Below are 19,396 nucleotides of genomic sequence, written 5' to 3'. Positions count from 1 at the left end.
AGTTAGAAACATTAATCAAAAACACCTTGTTACCCCACTACTGACCCACTAGAAAAAATGCACTTTGGTATTAAGTCAAATTATAATATTACTGAAGAATTAGAAGACATACATAATTTGTAGTTATTTAAAAGGGAAAAGTATATAAAGTACTTATAATGGGGACAAGAGAGAAATGGAACATTGGTAACAAAAAAGAATAGGAAGAAAGAAGAGAGAGAGAGAGAGAAAGAGAGAATGTTATTTAAATATTTAGTACTATATGTAATTAGGAGAAGAAGATATTGAAAGGAAAAGAGAAAGTTAATAATAAAAATTATTCCCATTACCTTACAGAATAGAGACTTTCCAGAATCAAATATATTATGATTCATAAAACAAAGCATTTAAAATTAGAAGGAATTTATTCATTTGTCCTTTAGTTTCTTAGTTTTGTTTGCTCCTTTCTTCACAGGCCATCCATTTTTTGTTGCCTGTCTGTTCAAACTCTGGGATGACCATTCCATTTCTTCTATGTCTGTCTATTTTCTTCTTTTGTTTACATTCTACTGCTTCTGGTAGGGAATCAAAGATCTTCACTCCTTCTGGCAAGGTGATTTTTATTCTTGCAGGAAAAAGAATTTTAGCTTTAATATTGGCTTTTTTCAAGGACTTAATTAGAGGAACACACTTCTTTCTTCTAGATATGACTGTAGAGATGTAGTCATTGTCAAAACGAATAACTTTTTCACCCATCTTGATGGGGGAAATAGTCCAAGTTGATTTCAGCACTAAGTCCTTGTCTTGTGAGGAAAGAAATCCAACTATTATAGACCTGGGGTTAGACGAACTCAGAGATGAAGCTGGATTTGCCAGGGACCGATGAGCCCTCTCAATTCCTAAAGAAAGGGATTCAGGCATGTTTAGTGCTGATGAAAACCACTTATTGAGGAAATGAATTATGTTAGCACCCTCTTCTTTCTCGGGAATTCCATATATTCTTATGTTATTCCTCCTTGATCTACTTTCAAGATCTTCCAGTTTCTCAATCAGCCTGGTGTTTTGTTTCAAAAGAAATTCATTGTGATGTTCATTTTCTGTCACTCTAGTATCTAGGTCAAGTTACTGTTTCCTCTATGGCAAGAATCTGTTGAGTTTTTTTTTTTACTATTCCATTTAGAAGTTCCAGTTGTTTACTGCATTCTTGTTTGATAACATCCATTTTGTTTTCGAATTTGTCCATTTTTAGTGACAGTTCTTAGATATTTGCTATTATAAGATGTAGTTCTTTTTTCGTTGCACTCTCCTGGTGTGGGTTCTTCAAATTGCTCATCATGAGATCTCCCGTAGAAAACTTCTTGACAGGAATAATTTAAAAATTCTCTTGACTATGTATTAATTTTTAGAAAATAATAAAGAGTCTATGTTAATCTAACTTTTAGTATACTTTTAGTTAGATTTTTCTAAAAATTAAACTATATTTCCTGTCAGGATATTAAAATCTAAGCAGAGCTATGGATTTCTGCTGCTATCAGACTGGCATCTTGGCCACGCCGATTTCAAGATTTTTCTAAAAAAATTTCCCGCCATCAAGTTTGTATACTATTGATGGATAACAACTAAAACTTGACAGAATAGTAAAAGATCTTGACTTCCTTGTAGATGACAGGCCTTTGTGGTAATTCAAGACAGAAATCCCCTCCACTTTTGCAGATAAGTGTTCCTTGTAGCAGATCTGCTGGCCTCATTAAGGATGTTTATAACTAGCCTGGAAAAGGAATCACCATTAGGAATTAAAATTCTGTCTTCCAAGCTGAAATAAATCACCATTTTGAGATTGGAATTTAATACTTTTTCATGTTGTTGAAATAAGAAAGACTTGTGAAGATGCAAGAGCCACAGAGAAAGAGTGGCCAGTTTTGTCACAAGACAGAACCATAACGCTGTTGGTGAAGAAGGAAGTAAGAGAATGATATTGGCAATGTCTTTCTTCACTTATAATAGTACCTTCTAAACCAGAGAGAATGGAAGGAAAGAATAATGACAGGTTTATGTCCATAGAAATGAAGAAAACATAGAACTGACTGATGAGAAAGTAATGGTTTGAACTTGATTGTTGAGATATGTGGCAAACAGGTCCAGTTTTGTCATGCTTCACAACTGTACAGTGTTCTGAAACATCTGTGGATCCAATTTACATTAATGAATTTGAAGTATTTATATGCTAAGTGAGCCTGTCAGTTGGTACTATAAATCTGAGTGATGTATTGTTGCTAGCTGCGGCTAGGCTGAATGATGTAGTACTAGATATGTCTGTTTAGAAATCTGGACAGATCTGGCTCCCTTTTGTTATTTTTGTTATTGTTTATTACATTACTTTGGTACTATCTGGACTGACATATATTTATCGTTTTATTTTATTCACTCTTTAGTGAAGGTAACCCACAAAGAAGTCGTCTTGAACAGCTTCAAGGCTCAGTATACTGACATAATTTCTTTCATCTTAATGTGAATGATCTTCCCTTTATTGTAGCAACTTGTTGGCCTGCACAGAAAGATTTCCAAGCATATTTCAAATATTCTGCTGCTGAATTATTTTTGAAGAAAGCAAAACTATCCCTTTGCATAGGTTGCCTGAGCCCATCTAGCATAAGAAGTTATTTACTTAGAGGATTGGAAAGAGGAATTATTAAATTACTAAATCTAAAGATTGGTTCCACATATTTCTTAGGGTCCGCTGAAGTTTTCCCATGCACAGTCTTGCATATTAAACCAGGAGAATGTAAGATGATATATATTCTGGGCCCTTATGTATTGCCACAGAAAGATTATGATGTTACAGGGATGAAGATAATTTCTTAAGTTATTGTGGTCTCCAAAGATTGTATCAAAGAAATTGTCAAACTGATGTGTTACAATAAACATTCATGGGACTGAGCTACAAATAGGAAATCCTCCAGCTGTAGAAGGATGAGCATTTTTGAGGAGGTTTTCAAATGCTGGCAATAAACATTTGGTAAATACTCTGGGGATTATGGATAGCCTAAATCTCGAAGCTGAAACCTAAAAAGATTACGAGCTTCTTTTAGGACAAAATTTAGTCAAATTTGGATTTTGTTCTAGATTTTTCCATACAAAATTATCAATGAAGAAGGCTTACTTGGATTCTTTTTGACTGATTTCATCCAGGCCCACAAGCGCATATATATATATATATATATATATATATATATATATATATATATATATATATATATATATATATATATATCCTCAGTTGCATAGCTCTACAAATTTTCCTCAAGTACCGGAAATATCTGTTTACTCCAATACGCTAAGCCTGGAAAAATTAAGGAACATTAAACAGACCATCCATCAACAAAGCCAGTGTGCCAGCCATCCTAACAACATGTGCAGTTTCACTCTCTCCTATCTCATGAGCTGAGTTTTGCTACCAGTTTCCATCTACATTGAGTTGATAGCATGCACTTAGAACTCAGTTCTTGCAATCTCGTATAATCTCATATTTTGTACAGCTAGCCTTACATATGGTCTTGATGTGTTGCCTGCCTCTTACTTTGTTATGTTGTTACCATCTATATGACTTTTATTTACTTATTAACATTTAATTACCAGGAAAGTCTGACTGGGAAGGTGGCCATTTTCAGCAGAGGCTACGGAGAAAAGCTCCAAAGTATTACAAAAATATTTTAAGAGCAATACTTTTACAATCTTCAAAATAATGCAAAAACATCTACAGGTTAATTATACTAAATTATATATAACATGAAAACATTGGTTAAGAATAGATACAGCTTGTATGACAATGATTTAATATTCAGAGAAATTATATCCAGTTTATAAAGAAATTAAAGGTTAGATGGTGTAATGCAAACAGTAATTGCAATATGAAGTGAGAGAAAAAAGCAGGATTATGACATATTTATAAACAGAGTCAGGGGAGAGAAATTGATAGAAGTAAGGAATGAGTGAAGAAGGGAGAGTAAGGAGATATAAGGTACTAATAGGTGCTTGTTCATATTTAGGGATATAGTTTATTCTGGGGCAGAGCAAGAACAGAGACTGATTTTGGCAAGGAAATCTTTCAGACACTATTGACCTGATGGATACATGTAAGGAGTTCCAGGCCTTGGCAAAATGGTACGAGTACAGACCATGCTCAGCAAATTTGATATGTGTGTGGACAAAGAGGAGTTTTTGGTCATTGGAACACAATGACCAAATGGGAACATAATTGTGTAGAATGGTATTTAGTGTTGGACAAGCAGAGGAAAACTGGATAATTTTATAGGTGTAAGAAGTTGTGTATATGCTATTTGATGGAGTAGTTCTAAACAATTTAGGTAATTTAGTGTTATACAGTGGTGGGTTTTGAAAGGGCTATTTGCTGCAAATTTAACCACTTTTTTATAGCATTGTTCAAGTTTTGATTTTTGTGATGCCTGGAGGTTAGCAAGGATGGGAATGCCATAACGTTGTGAGGGGAGGAGGTAATTAGTGACTGGGATGATAAGTGCTCTGAGGTTCAAAACGGGGGAGTGTCAACTGTTCTTTTGCAATACCATAGTCATACCATATTTTTATACCATTTTCACATATTTAAAAGCTCCTTTTTATGAATCTGATAATTGTACAGGTATTGCTTTCTATCAACATATTATATAGTGATTATTATTATTATGTATCTGTATTTATGCCTGTCAGAAAATGTATAGCCACATATTACTGTTAACAATTGAATATGCATCTTTCTATGTGGAATGCAAGTAAAGAATGTTAAGCTGATAAGATACACCTAAAATCTGAGATAACTCCTGTGGAATAGCGCTATTGGGATATACAATAAGAACTCACAACATTCAATGTTGCCATGAAGAACCCTTCTTTCATATATGGTACAACTGCGTGATGCTAGTTGTAACGAGATCACCCTCCCTTCTTCATGAATCACCCACATCTCATAAATAATTTTCCAAGTAAAAGGTATCTTTACAACATCTTTTTATGTGTATATTTTTTCAGCTGTATTTTAAACATGGTATGTAATGCAGAAAATAAATGTGATAGGTAAAGTACTTACTGTTTTCAGATATGAGTTAAATCCATCCATTGTTTTGCTACATAGATATGTTGCCTGAATGACTAACATGACTTGTGAAATATTCTTGTGCCCTTACAGATAGTCCAGATACAATGTACCCTGGAATCAAATGCTGAAAGCTCAAGGCTTCATGTAAGTCTGCTGTACAGAAACTAATTATCTGGTCTGGGACTTAACAGTAATTACTGTATTGCTGCATGGATGTCTAGCGGTTTGCTGTTCCTGTATGTAAATTATTTTAGTTTTTCCAATTGAACTACTTTAATGCATTATCAAAAATATAAATTACACTAAATCAAATGTAAAGATTATGTGGTTATAAGGGAACATTTAAGTATATCAGCAATCATTGTATAGGAGCCCACAGGAGTGATGTACTTACATCTCCCTACCAAATTAATTTGAAGGGTTTCTTCTCACCTAAAAACATGTCCTGGTAGTTGTATATACCCTCATTATAATCATTCACTAATTACACCAAAATATCTTAAAGCTGAGGCTGTAAAAAAAAAAAATCACTCCCAAAGCCTCCTAGAAATAAGTATGTGCATATCTACTGTAAAGCGTTGCCTGAGCAAAAAACATTCCAAATCGACTACTCTGAACTACAGCATTAACTAAAACGTTTTATTGATAGATGATTCCATTGTTAGACACACTGACTCATCACTCACAAGACAAGATAAGAAGAAGGTTACAGTGAGGTATCTTCTAAACTCCAGGATTTCTAACATTACAAGGGTCCTAAGCAGCGTATCTCTTGAGAAATATGACTGCAGCATAGTTGCGGGCCATGTGGGAATGAATCACTTGAGACATAAAACTTTGAGGGGTACATAGAAAGGCATGTCAGAACTCAGCATAGGTTCATAGGAGTGTACTAGGCTAATGGCCCTGGGGTCTTTACAATCCTAGCCATAGGAGTACCCTGGCATCATGCCACCCGACCTTAGTTCCCACTGCTTCTGTCGAGTAGAGCCATTGGAGTTATCCCCGGGGTAAATTTTCTATTTCCCATCCACTCATCAAGATTTCTCTTGAAGAGGACAAAATGATTGGCTTCAACAATTGTCTAAGCTTTTGGTGTCATTCTAAGGGGATCCACTATCTGTCTGCCTGGGATGACATGGTCGACAGACCATGATGCTTTGCCAGAGATGGCCTGCACCTATCCCCCTTGGGATTCCAGATACTGGCTAAAGCTCTTGCTGCCCCTATAGTGCCTTTTTTAGGCAAGGTTCAAATGACAAATTCACCACTGTAACAGGAACAGGCAAGCAAAAACTGAGGGTAATGCTACTCAATGCTAGAAGTCTAAATCTCAAAATGCACTCCCTCGAGGCACTCATTAAAATGGAGAACATCGATATCTGTGCAGTGACTGAGACTTGGTTCAAGGTTCCAGAAAGCATCCCTGCATTACCAGGCTATAACTCATACCACACTTTTCGGCCACCTAACCTGGACCAGAACACCAAAGGCAGAGGTGTGTCCATATTCATTAAGGATATCCACACCTCCAGGCTAGTTGCTCAGCATAATGCATCCGAGGTTATCCAAGTGCAACTAACTCTGGGCAAAACTGCAATCCAAACTGTAGCTTGCTACAGATCCCCCACCATGACCCAGGATTCCCACTCCTCTTTTCTTGATATACTGGAAAATATTAGGGTTCAACCAAACACCCTAATAATGGGCGATTTCATCTACACCCACCATTAACTGGAAAAACTAATCATGTACCAACTCCTTGACTCAACGCTTTCTGAAATTCATAAATTCCAGTGCCGTGGATCAAGTTATCCATACCCCCACCAGGGTCAACAATATCCTAGACCTAGTCATTATCAACATGACTGACCAGTGTTCCACACCTGAAGTCAACTCCTCGTTGGTCAGATCCGACCATAAGCTAATCACCCTAGATATCCACATCCCGCCCCCACCCCCCATTAAGGAAATCATGGTAAAAAAAATCTCCAAAGCCAACTTCATGCTTCTTAAGACAGAAGTGGCGAACTTCATGACACCCATGCAGATGGACAATACAGTTATGACTGCTGAATCATACACAGATGCACTCTGTAAGCACTTACACGAGTGCATGGATCGTGTTATCCCAAACAAAACCAAGATGCTATCCTCCAAAAAAAAGGAAGCCAATCTGGTGGTCCCCTGCCATAAACAAATTCTACAACAGAAGGAAGACTCTGTTGTAAAAGAGAGTAAAATCCCATGAGTGGAGGAGTTCCCTGGTCAGCCTCAGTAAGAAGCTGAGATCCCTTATAAGATCTTCCAAAGCTAGCTATGAAAACAAAATCGCCACTGATTCTAGGGACAACCGCAAAGCATTCTATAGCTATGCCAAGAATCTCAGTGGCAGCACCCAGATCTGCTATGAGTTACAGCACAATGGCATGAAAATTACAGAACCAACTGATTTTGCCAATGTTTTGGCAGTTAGGTTCAGTGCTAACTTTACCCCCCTCTCACCCCCTAAAGGGCCCATATCTATACAGGAAGAATGCAGAGTTCCTGTAATCACAACTATGCAGGTAAAAGCTGCACTCTCTAAAGCCAAAAACACAGCATCCATGGGACCGGACAACATCCCAGGCTGCGTTTTACATGAATTTCATAGCAAACTGGCTCTCCACCTAAGCACCATGTTCAATCATAGTCTCACATCAGGCTTTGTGCCCACCAAATGGCGCACAGCAACAGTTGGCCCATTACACAAAGGGGGAGCCACCACTGATCCCTGGAACTATCGCCCTATTAGCCTGATGAGCCTGGTCTGTAAGGCCATGGATCGTATCATCATGGAACTCATAAACAAAGACATCGGTAACCTCCAATATCTGGATTCCACCCAGTTCGGGTTTGTGAAAGGCAGATCATGCCTCCTGAACCTGATCTACTTCTTTGAGGCAGTCACCAAAGCCGTAGACGAGGGTAAGGTGGTTCACACAACCTATCTTGACCTCGCCAATACTTTCAACACCATCCCCCATTCTGGAATTATAGCTAAACTCATTAAACTAGGTATAAATCCCTATGTCATAAGATGGGTTGCCAATTGGCTCACTCACAGAACCCACACTGTAAAAGTTGCAGACTCCAAATCTGACTTCAAACCAGTGACAAGTGGAGTACCACAGTGTTCCGTCCTGGGACCTCTCCTGTTTTGTATCTACCTCTCTGAAGTACAGGCTAACACAGAATGCCTTTGGCTAATGACGTTCGCAGATGACTGCAAACTAGGAGCTATAGTTGAGTTCCCAAATGATGTGGACATCCTACAGAAGGGCCTCACTGAGACAGATGTCTGGTGTCAGGGCCATGGCCTCAAGCCCAATTCCAAAAAGTGCATTGTCATCCCCTTTGGTAAAAACTCTGTACCCATGAACTACCACATAGGCAGCAGTCTACTTAATGCCAAATGTGTGATAAGAGACCTGGGGACCCAGGTGGACAGTAGTCTCTCCTTTGATAATCACACTGCCACAGTAGTCAGGAAATCCTTCTACATGGCACACCTCATCACAAAAGGGTTCTCATCTAGGAAAAAAGAGGTCTTTGTTCCCCTCTGCTCGACACTCATTAGACCCATTATAGAGTACAATGCCCCTTTTGGAATGTACCTCACATGACATCTGCAGCAGCTGGAAAGGCCACAGAAGTACCTCACAAAGAGGATTACTGGCCTCAGACAGATGCCTTATACTGACCATCTCAAAAAAACTCCAGCTTTACTCTGTAGTATATCAGTTACTCTGAGGTGATCTCTGTCTAACATATAAAGCTATGTCAAACCCAGAGCTGTTGGACATGCTACACCTAAAGAAATCCCAATCCCTCCGAGCTACATGTTCTAGGGACTTAATCCTTGTCACCACAATAAACAGGACATGCTGGAGGGATAGATTCCTGTCCCAGAGACTTCCCATACTCTGGAACAAGCTACCCATCTATGTCAAGCAAAGTTCCTCATTAGCACTCTTCAAGAAAAATCTTGATAAGTGGATGGGAAATAGGAAATACACCCTGGGGATCACTTCTGTGGCTCTGCTCGACAGGGGCACAGGAAAATAACTTTCTTTGTTGGCTAGGCTTACTTAAGCCCTTGTGACGATACCATAGTACCTACCTATGAACCTATGAGGGTCAGTGAGGTGCTCTGTTTGACATGTATTGGAAGTCTATTCCATAGTATGGGCAGTTTCTGGGTTATGAACCTGTCCCTCCAGTACGTTCTGTTGATTGTGGTAATGAGGTTGAGGTCTCTGGAGCGTGTGGTGTGGAGGGAATTGGGATTTCTTTAGATGTAGCATTTCTAACAGAGCTGGGTCAGACATGGCTTTGTAAGTCAAGCAGAGATCACCTCTTAGTAGGCGATATGAGACAGAGAATAGTTGGAGTTTCTTGAGTCTGTCCATATAGGACAAGTGTTTAAGGCCTAGGATCCTCTTTGTGAGGTACTTTTGCAGCCTCTCCAGTTGCTACAGGTGTCTAGTGAGGTACATGCCAAATGGGGCATTGCACTTGATGATTGGCCTAATGAGGGAAGAGTAGAGGGAGACAATAACTTCTTTCTTCCTGAATGCAAAACCCTTAGTAATAAGATGTGCCACATAGAAGGACTTTCTGATCACAGTGGCAATGTGGTGATCAAAAGAGAGGTTGCTGTCAACCTGTGTTCCCAGATCTCTTATAACACCTTCTGTGTTCAGTGGACTACCATCAATGTGGTAATTCATGGGAACCAGGTTTTTCCCAAAGGGGATGATGACATATTTTTTGGCATTGAGCTTAAGGCCATGGTTCTGACACCAGTCGTTGGTCTCAGTGAGGCCATTCAGTAGGATGTAAATATCACCTGGGGAGTTAATAATAGCTCCCAACTTGCAATTGTCTGCAAACTTTGTCAGCCAGAGTCCCTTCGTGTTGGCCTGGACTTCAGAGAAGTAGATACCAAACAGGAGAGGACCCAGGACTGAACCCTGTGGGACTCTACTCGTGACTAGTCGGCAGTCTGACTTGGAGTCAGCTACTTTCACACTGTGGGTTCTATCTGTGAGCCAGTTTGCAACCCACCTAGTGATATAGGGGTTGATGCCTAACTTGTTGAGTTTTTCTATAATTCCTGAGTAGGGAATGGTATCAAAGGCCTTGGCCAATGCATGTTACAGATGCACGTAAGACACTGTCTTAGGATACCTACTGCTAAAAGGCTGGAAACAGAGGTGAAACTAGCAGGATAAACTTCCATCTTGAAACATGCTTAGCAATTAATGTAAATATAGCAAAGGGTCTATGTTACTATGGTAGAATGCAACAAATACACAGAATGAACTCTAGTGAATGGTATTTTTTTTGTCCCAGATGTTGCACCTTTTACAAGGAAGATGGAAAAAGGAGATAACCTTTTAGGGGATGCACTGTGCACTTAGCTGGTAGGAAAGTAAGAAACAAGCTAACTCAAGCTTTAGCTCCGTCCCTCCTTGATGGGTGAGTCCACATTGGTCACTGTCTCCCAGACCCCTCAACCAGCCTTTACACCACCCAAGCTGTTATTTGAACTCCTAACATTTGAGTCATAGTCAGGGCTTTATCCTTCCTTGCCACACAGCCATGCCAAGAACAATGTCATGCTTGTACTATATTTACAAGTACTGCAAGAAATTAAAGTAAATCTTTATGGGGAAAAATTGTGTTAAAGCAGCTGAAAGGAAATGCTGTGCTCACTGTTATACACAGATAAGATGAGACTGGGAGGAGTTTCCAAATTCAGTTTATAGTAAGAGCAGTCAGCTCAAGAACTCTGGTGCTCACTAGTATGAGCAGATAAGATGATAGATACCTAGTGGAGCTGCCATAGACAAATTTATAGTAAGGATAGGACTCAAGAGCCAATGAGTTTAAAACAGCAACAGGGACTGCCTTGATCAAACCAGGGATATATTGGGTTTAAGAACACAACAAGAACATGGTGGGAAAACTCTTAGATAATTAGCTCTTTTGATGAATGACCTGGAACTGCCTTAAAACAGGTTTAAGACCAACATTTAGATTACTTAAATGGCAAAATGCAGTGCAGCTATTAACTGGAATTAGTAATATAGGCTTAAAGATATTGGGTAAAACAGATACAGGCTGTTAAAATAAACATAAAAACAGATAAACTTACCTCTATTGTTGAATGGCTTAGAAATCTCTGTTATAGCTCTTTCTTTCTTCAACAGTTGACGCTTCTCCTCAAAATGGAAGACAAGTTGCACAGACAGCTTACCTGTGATGTCCTCCCTTGTAAGTACAAAATGTGCTGCTGCTGTTCATATCTATTGCGGGTTTATCTACATCAGCATATGAATACATGAAATTAAAATATTGTAAGTTCTCATGGATGTTCACTTCTAATAAGAAGAGACTTTCATTGTCCTTGGGCTGTTGACACATTAAATAAAATTCACAGAAAACTATGAAGCATTACAAGGGGAAGGTATAAAACATAATTAAAAATGGCTTTCTGAAACTTGTGACTTTCTCACTCAGATGAATAACAAATAGAATTCCTGAAGTCAGTAAAGAAGTGCCAGGTTTTAGAATGGCTGATGCACCATATAGGCAGCATTGTGAAACACTGGGTGTTATTTAGAGTGAAATTGTGGGAGGATAACCATTTAGTTACATCTAAAAAATTTAAAAAGTGAGGGCTCCAGGAATAGGAAAACATCAAAGGAGCAGGATAGACTAGCCAAGAAGAATAATGGAGAAATAGGGCAATGATTTGGTTTGGGGTCCTTTGGGGTAGCAGGAAAATGGTGGTGATCCAGAATAAAATATGCAAGCAAGAAAGGTGGTAACTAGCTGTTAGAAAGGTGCAAAGGGGGACTGTTGAGAAGGAGATAACAGGATACCACTAGACAGGATGGGATATAAAGGACAGGGAGAGAATGGCAGTACAAAAGATACTTAGGAATAGCCTTGTTCTGGGAGTAAAGGCAAGTGGTGTGACACAGAATAAGCTGAAAGTCAAAATCTGAAGATACAACCATGAAATGGAGGACAATGAGAAGGAAGACAAGATGGATGAATGGATGCAGAAAGCATTGGCAATTGAAGAAGAGGAGACAGTGACAGAAGTGGCCATGTAGGAACTATTACCCCAAGAAGTGCAGAAGGGGAGGTGTACCAAGTCATGTGAGAGAAACAAAAGTTGAAAGGGGCAGAACAGTTTGTAAGGTTTGTAGGATGAGTACTGAATGAAAGGAAAAAGAGATCAAATGCATCACATGAGTGAATACTCAGAATTTCTTTGCTGGGATTTTTACCTCTGTGGTGTTTTATTTTTTAAATGGCAAATGGCCTGGGTCATGCCTAAAAAAGATCCTCAAATTAGTGCACCTACCTGGTTAACAAACAGCTAACAAATAAATAAATAAATTACCACAGACCGTAAAAAGAACTAGAGATGGTAAAGCTGGAGGGCAAGAGTTTGCAGACAGGAGGGATAGGGACATGGGGCAGGAAGTATAGGGGCAAGATCCAATGTGAAAACAGAAGTGAGGGTTTGGTAACTGGACTCAGTAATAAAGGGGATTAAGATTCTTAGCAAGGGAGACATGGGAGATGGTAAAACTAGTTGCCAGGCTTACACTTACTAAGTAAAATATGGGAGGTGACCAAGGTAGTCAGCAGGCAGGATGCCTGAACACATGTTTTGGTGCTCATAGGTACAACTGATCTGTCAGAAGAGACACCTGAGGTGGCAGTAAACAGAGTAAGGCAGAAGCAGATATGTGCCAGAATAGAGGACTGGAGGTACTGTTTTCAGAAGTGTTACCTCTGTCAATAGCCAGTACCATAAGGAATTAAAGAATTAGGGTGTATAGTGACCTGCTACTGTAGGGGAAAAAGGAGAAGAGCTTAGAACTGGTAGGATGATGGAGGGCACATGACAGAGGGACATGCACTGTGTGAGGAAAAGGCACCATCTTAGCCCAGAAAGAACAGTGATGCTCAGAGATGTATTGGAAAGATGCATCTCAATGATTAGACCTTTAAATTAAGATGGAAGGGACAGGGAGTTCCAAAGACACAGAATAACTTGCAAATATTCAAAAGGTACAAAGAATAGAAAAAGGGCACAAAATGCAGGAGAGTGACGAACAAGAGTGACTGGGAACACTGCCAGGTAGTATTACTATGAAATTCAAGGATCCTATGTAAGAAGATGAACTGTTGCAAGTACTGAGAATGGAGGAGAGTTTGGACATTGTGGATACCACAAAAGCATGGGCACTAATAACAGGGATGAAAGATTGAGGTACCTGAGTATAGGTAGCTCAGGAGGGTATGTGTAAGTCCATTAGCAACACTTTCAATGGGTGTGGAGCAATCAAAGATATTTAGGCAAAACAACTTAAGCCAACAATGGAGTTCTCTTTTTGTTCCACTGTTGTGTGGCCTAAGAGTATGTACATTTAAGTTCCAGGGGTGCAAGAGTGTCCTCCACATAGAGCGTGCAGAGGGGTCTGCCCCCTGCAAAAAAATTATATACCCTTGAGGTTCACAAAAAGTGGTTTTGGCCATTTCTTTCAGTGGATTGGCACTCAGTAATTGAACTGAATGGGATTCTGGATGCAAATCCTTAAGGAGAATAATAACACCCATACACGGGTCCAAATGAAGAGATGATAAATCAGAAAGCAAAGGAGAGTAGTATTGCTGGAACTGAATTCATCCTCAAGTCTTGGTGAGTACCTTCATGAGGTGGACCCTGTTTTCACAAAATCTCATCAAGATGACACTGATATATAAACTGTATTTTATATAGCATATATCATGGCCAGAAGTAGGTTAAAACAATAAAAAAGATAGCTGGGTACACAAGATCCAGGATAAAAAAAAGTTCCCCATCCTGGTAGATGCACTGGTGCCAGGACTGGAAAAAATGACAGTGTAGAATCCTCAAGACATGGAAATATTCCTACAATGGGGCTAGGCCATGCCCAGGGGAAGGATTCCCCCCCATTGTAGAAGGAAGTAGCAGTCCACAAAAAAAGTGATAGGCTAAAAAAGAGCCATAAAGACAACAGAGTGGCCTATTGATAAGAAAGAAATTATGTATTGTTACTATTATGCAAGAAGTCCAGAATTTCAAGACAGAAGATACACAAAAAGATTGAGAGAAATTAGAGAAAAGAAAAATACTTCCATAAGAAAATTTGTCAGAAGCTTCAAATGCAAATTTGTGTTAATTAATACAACAGACCCATGAAAAACACCACATAGACCAAGAAACCTTGGGCTGTTTAGAAAAAGAACTGACTGAGAAAGTGTGAAAATATAAAGAACAACATCTAGAGACTTTTGAAAGGTATAAAAAGAAATATGATCATGGGAAAGAAAGAAAGAGATCTGATATGGTGCAATATTTATGCAAAGGAAAAAGCCAAATTAATCAACACAAAAAAGGCATAGTAAAGTAGAAGTTAAAAAAAATAAAAGTTGAGGTTATGGAATACTTGGAAAGTGAAGGATTTAGTGTAGAAAGTCTAACACAGGTTATATCACAGCATGATGGAACAAGTCCCCAACATAAGGAGAAACAGGAGGAACAGGAGAACATAGGAAACATTTGAAGAAGAACTATAGACATGGGAAAGAAAAAGAGACTTAATATGGTGCAATATTTATGCAAAGAAGAAAGCAAAACTAATCAATATAAAAAAGCAGCACCAAAGATATTTGAAGAGAAATACAGGCAAAGACATCCAGACATGGAAAATTTTGCAATACAAAAAATAAGAAAACAAAGAGGAAAAGTAGAAAAGAGGATTAGTAATGGAGAAGTTAAAGAAATAGAAACTGAGGTTATGAATTACCTGCAAAGTGAAGGACTTAGTGTAGAAAATTTAATTCAGATAACATCACAGCAGGATAGAGAAATGTATCCTCAAATTAAGGAGAAACTAATGAAGCGGGAAACATCTAATCAGCTGCCATATGAAGATACTTTGGAGCCTTTCAAAGGAAACCAGTATAAACGTTCAGTTGGAGTTGCACAGCAAGGGAAGGAACAGAAAACTGTGGCAGCTTTGACACAGTCAATGTTGTGGAGTGATAGGCCATTGAGCTCCCGTATGAATGAGCAATGGATGACACAGGATCAAACAGTAGACAACGTGGAACAGGAAGATGGTCTGGAACTTTCTGTAGAATGCCCTCAGTTTAGAAGAAAATTATTTAAGAGAAGAGTTGCTTGATTTAATAGAGATGGACAGACATATTAAAAACAATGAAAGAAATAGACTACAGAAAGTCAATAAAACCCCAAAAGTTAGAAGTCTGATAAAACAAATAAACACAGTAATTAGAACGGTCCATAGAGATTCATGCAATATAAGAGAAGTAAATAGAATATATTACTGTGCATCTAAATTAATAACAGATAAAGTCTTACCATAAAAACACAGGGTAGTAATGGAAAGAAAGGGGAAAAATCGAATGCCATCATGGAAGTATTGAATAGAGAAAACCAGAAAGCAATTAAGACAGGAAGTGTCACTTTTAGAAGAGTATAGAAGGGGGAACAGATAAACAAAAATACTCAGAAAGATAAATGTGATAAAATCAATACACAGTATTAGAACAGATCAGGATCTATCGTGCACTATCACAAATAATAAATTAAAAATATCAGCACAGGCAGATAAACTTAGAAGATATGCAGATAAATATAAAGGAAAAGTACACTTTCTTCTTTCTTCTTCTTTTGTTTTTTTGCCAGTTAGGGGTCGCCACAGCTGATCATCTGTCCGCTCATGATTGGCAGTTGAGTTTTACGGTGTTGAGTTGCCAGACCATCGCCCAACCTTCCACAAAAGGCACACACATGTACGAACTCACACCTAGGGCCAGTTTAGAGTGTCCAGTCCACCTACAGCATGTCTTTGGGATGTGGGAGGAAACCAGAGCACCCGGAGGAAACCCACGCGATCACAGGGAGGACATGCAGACTCCGCACAGAAGGCACCCCAGCCGAGAATCAAACCGGAGAATCTCTTGCTGTGAGGCAGCAATGCTAACCGCTGTACCACCGTGACCACCCAGGAAAAGTACAAAATAAGCAATTTACTGATGACCCAAAAATGTTTTGTAGAGATCTGGAAAAACAAGGCAAAAGGAATTAAAACACCACCAAAAAAAGAAGAAATAGATACATTTTGGAGAAATATCTATGAAGATCTTATGGAACATAACAAAGATGCTAAATGGATAAAAGAAGCAAAAGAAAGAATAAGAAGTTTAAATGTACAGGATATGAAATAGGATGGAGTAACCGCCAGAGAGATTGAAACAAAGTTAAGAAAAGCTCCTAATTGGAAAACCACAGACCCAGATGCAGTACCTAACTTCTGGCTAAAAGTATTAATATCTTTATTTGAAGATTTAGCCATGAGCAAAAACTATTTAAATGTGCACGATGAAATGGACAACTATAGAATAATATCTTGCCTCCCAAAAACGTATAAACTATACACTGGAATTGATGACGACAGAATTTATAGTCATTTAGAAGAAAACTAAATCATGACAAAAGAACAAAAGGTAATAAAAGAAAGTCATATGGAGCAAAGGATCATTTGCTGTTAAATAAAGTTATAATGGAGAACTGTAAAAAGGGGAAGAATCTAAGTATGGCATGGATAGACTGCAAAAATGTATTTGACAGTATCCCACATTCATGGGTAAAAAAGTGGTTAAAATGTGTAAGCTATACCCTACATTGATTGATTACATTACAACAACCATGAAACAGTTGTAAACCACTTTGCAGTTAAGCCGTGATAAAGGACAAATTATTATTCCAGGGATAAAAATTCATAGGGGTATATTTCAATATTTCAGTGTGAGTCTCTGTCACCGCTGCTCTTTTTTCTTGCCCTTGACCCATTACGCTGTATACTTTACAGATTAGGTCATTGATTCAATTTGGCTCCCAGAAAACAACAAAGTGTAAAGACTTATCTTATTTTTGTAGATGATTTAAAATTATATAGTTCATCAGATGAGGAACTGAAAGCACAACTGCAAGTCATAAAAACTTTTTCAAATAATATAAGAATGTCATTTGGTCTTAATAAATGTGCAAAAGCAGCCTTTAAAGCAAGAAAATTGCAGCAGCAAGAAAACATCAGTTTAGGACAAGAATGTGATATAAAAGAACTTGAGCAAGAGGGAGTGTATAAATATTTGGGAAATGATGAAGGTTCAACAATAAAACATGAACAAATGTGAATAAAACTTACTAAGGAATATTTGAGAAGACTTAAATTTTAATACTGAAAACAGCGTTGACATCTAGGAACAAAGTCCAAGCTATAAACCAATTTGCTGTTCCTGCCCTAATTTAGTTTTGGAGCGACTGACTGGCCCCAAAAGGTTTTAGAAAAGTTGGACAGGAAAACAAGAAGGATGCTTCATGCCCATCAACTAATTTATGAAAATCAGTGCATACCAAAATTATATATTCCCCGTTCTGAAGGAGATATGGGCCTTCTCGAAATTGATTACATGTACAGATCTGTAATCGTGGAACTGCATACATTTCTGCTGACCTCACAAGACCCAAATGTAGTGAAAATTTTGAAACATGAAGAGAACAAGTCTAAGATGACTCCTCTGCTTAGTTTAGCAGAAGCATATCGGAGTCAAGCAGGAATGGAAATCAAACCAGAAGTAGATAAAAATCAGGCATCAACTGAATGTGCCAAAAAGCAAAAGAAAGAATACAAGGTGAAGGATCAGATCAGAAGGCAAGAAATGTGGAAAATGCATAAATATAGTTGCAAGCATAGAAAACTCTTGGAACAATCTCATGTTGATTAGAATTGAATGCAGGAATGGTTAAGGAGAGGTGAATTTAAACCAAAAGACAAAAGGTTAATACTGGCGGCCCAAGATAATGGACTACATACACGTTGGTTTACAAATTCCATTGAACCTATGGGAGAAACAGACAAATGTAGGTTTTGTAAAACAGAATTGGAAACAGTCACACATCTTATTTCTGGTTGTGATATACCAATGGAAGAAGGACTGTATACTGAAAGGCATAATAATGTGGCAGGACTGTTGCATTGAGGATTGTGCAAACATTATATTACTGAAGTAGATGAAAAACATTGGAAACATTAGCCACAAAGCATTATAGAAAATAATGAAGTTTATATCACATGGGATTACCCATTACCAACAGTTCAAAAAATAGATGCAAGAAAACCAGAAATGGTAGTCTGTGTAAAGAAGACAAAAGTAGCATTGATCATTGAAATTGCTATCCCCACTGACTACAGTGTCTTACAGAGAGTCATAAAATACCAGGATTTGCAGGCAGAAATGAGGGCAATGTGGAAGAAGGATACCCAGACAGTTCCAATAGTAGTAGGAGCAATGGCTCTTACAAAAAAGAATTTACAATCGTACTTAGATATGTTACCAATACATGCAATGCCATATGATTTGCAAAAGGGGCCATTACTGGACACAAGGTTGCCAGATGTCCTGATTTGAGCAGGACAGTCCTGAATTCAACAAAAAAATCTCCAGTCTTGCATTCCTCTCTGGAATCCCAACTGAGCAGCCAAGTGCTCCGGATTGTGCAGAACAGTCCACATTTGTGATTAAATTAACCCATTGTTGTGCTGTTCCGCACTGAACAGTGGTGGCTCTGCTTTGTGATGTTTGACTGTCTCATATATCACAATTATAGCCAATTGGCATTGCACTATACGAGCCAGTCAAGTAACTGCTCCTGAGGCAAAGGGAGCCAATCAGGAGAAACAAAATGCAGCCAATCACATACTGCTACTAGTTTTTTGAGAGATGCAGAAAGTTAATAGACTAACAGGTTTCTCATCATTGTGCATTTTCTGAAGAATAAGAAATAGGAAACATCTAAGTGTGGTATTATTCGCCAACTTACACTTTAGATACACCACCACCCCCTATACCATATCTCAACCCTCCTAACTTACCCTGGTATTACACCTATACTTCTACACTTACACCTCTTATACCTTCCACATCTATCTCACCTACATAATAATTTTACTACCCTTATATAAGATTCTCTCCTAAATTTAACCTACTACTCTCAATATGTCCTTCATGCACAAACTAGCTCTCATTATATTCACATCCTATCTCTCTTTACTTTTTCACCTCTCCTCTCCTCACCAAGCTCTTATATCTCACACACCACCATCTTCAACAACCCCTCACTTT

At 38.4% G+C, this 19,396-nt stretch overlaps 1 protein-coding gene across 2 annotated transcripts in view; it reads left to right on the top strand.

The window, feature by feature from the left end:
• Positions 1-19,396, top strand: part of NRBP2 (nuclear receptor binding protein 2) — a 1,106,111-nt gene that overhangs the window by 1,011,069 nt on the left and 75,646 nt on the right. The window contains exons 15-16 of one of the 2 annotated variants that reach the window (XM_044067492.1): positions 5,180-5,233; positions 11,347-11,410. In XM_044067492.1, the coding sequence (XP_043923427.1) occupies positions 5,180-5,233; positions 11,347-11,410 (118 nt within the window). The remainder of the gene's footprint in view (positions 1-5,179; positions 5,234-11,346; positions 11,411-19,396) is intronic. The other variant, XM_044067493.1, reaches the window with a different exon arrangement.

Source organism: Protopterus annectens, chromosome 3.part1, assembly GCF_019279795.1.
Source record: "Protopterus annectens isolate FY-2018-M chromosome 3.part1, PAN1.0, whole genome shotgun sequence".
Classification (NCBI taxonomy): domain Eukaryota; kingdom Metazoa; phylum Chordata; order Ceratodontiformes; family Protopteridae; genus Protopterus; species Protopterus annectens.
Note: the sequence above shows the minus strand (reverse complement) of the source record. Positions and strands in the feature narration are given on the sequence as shown.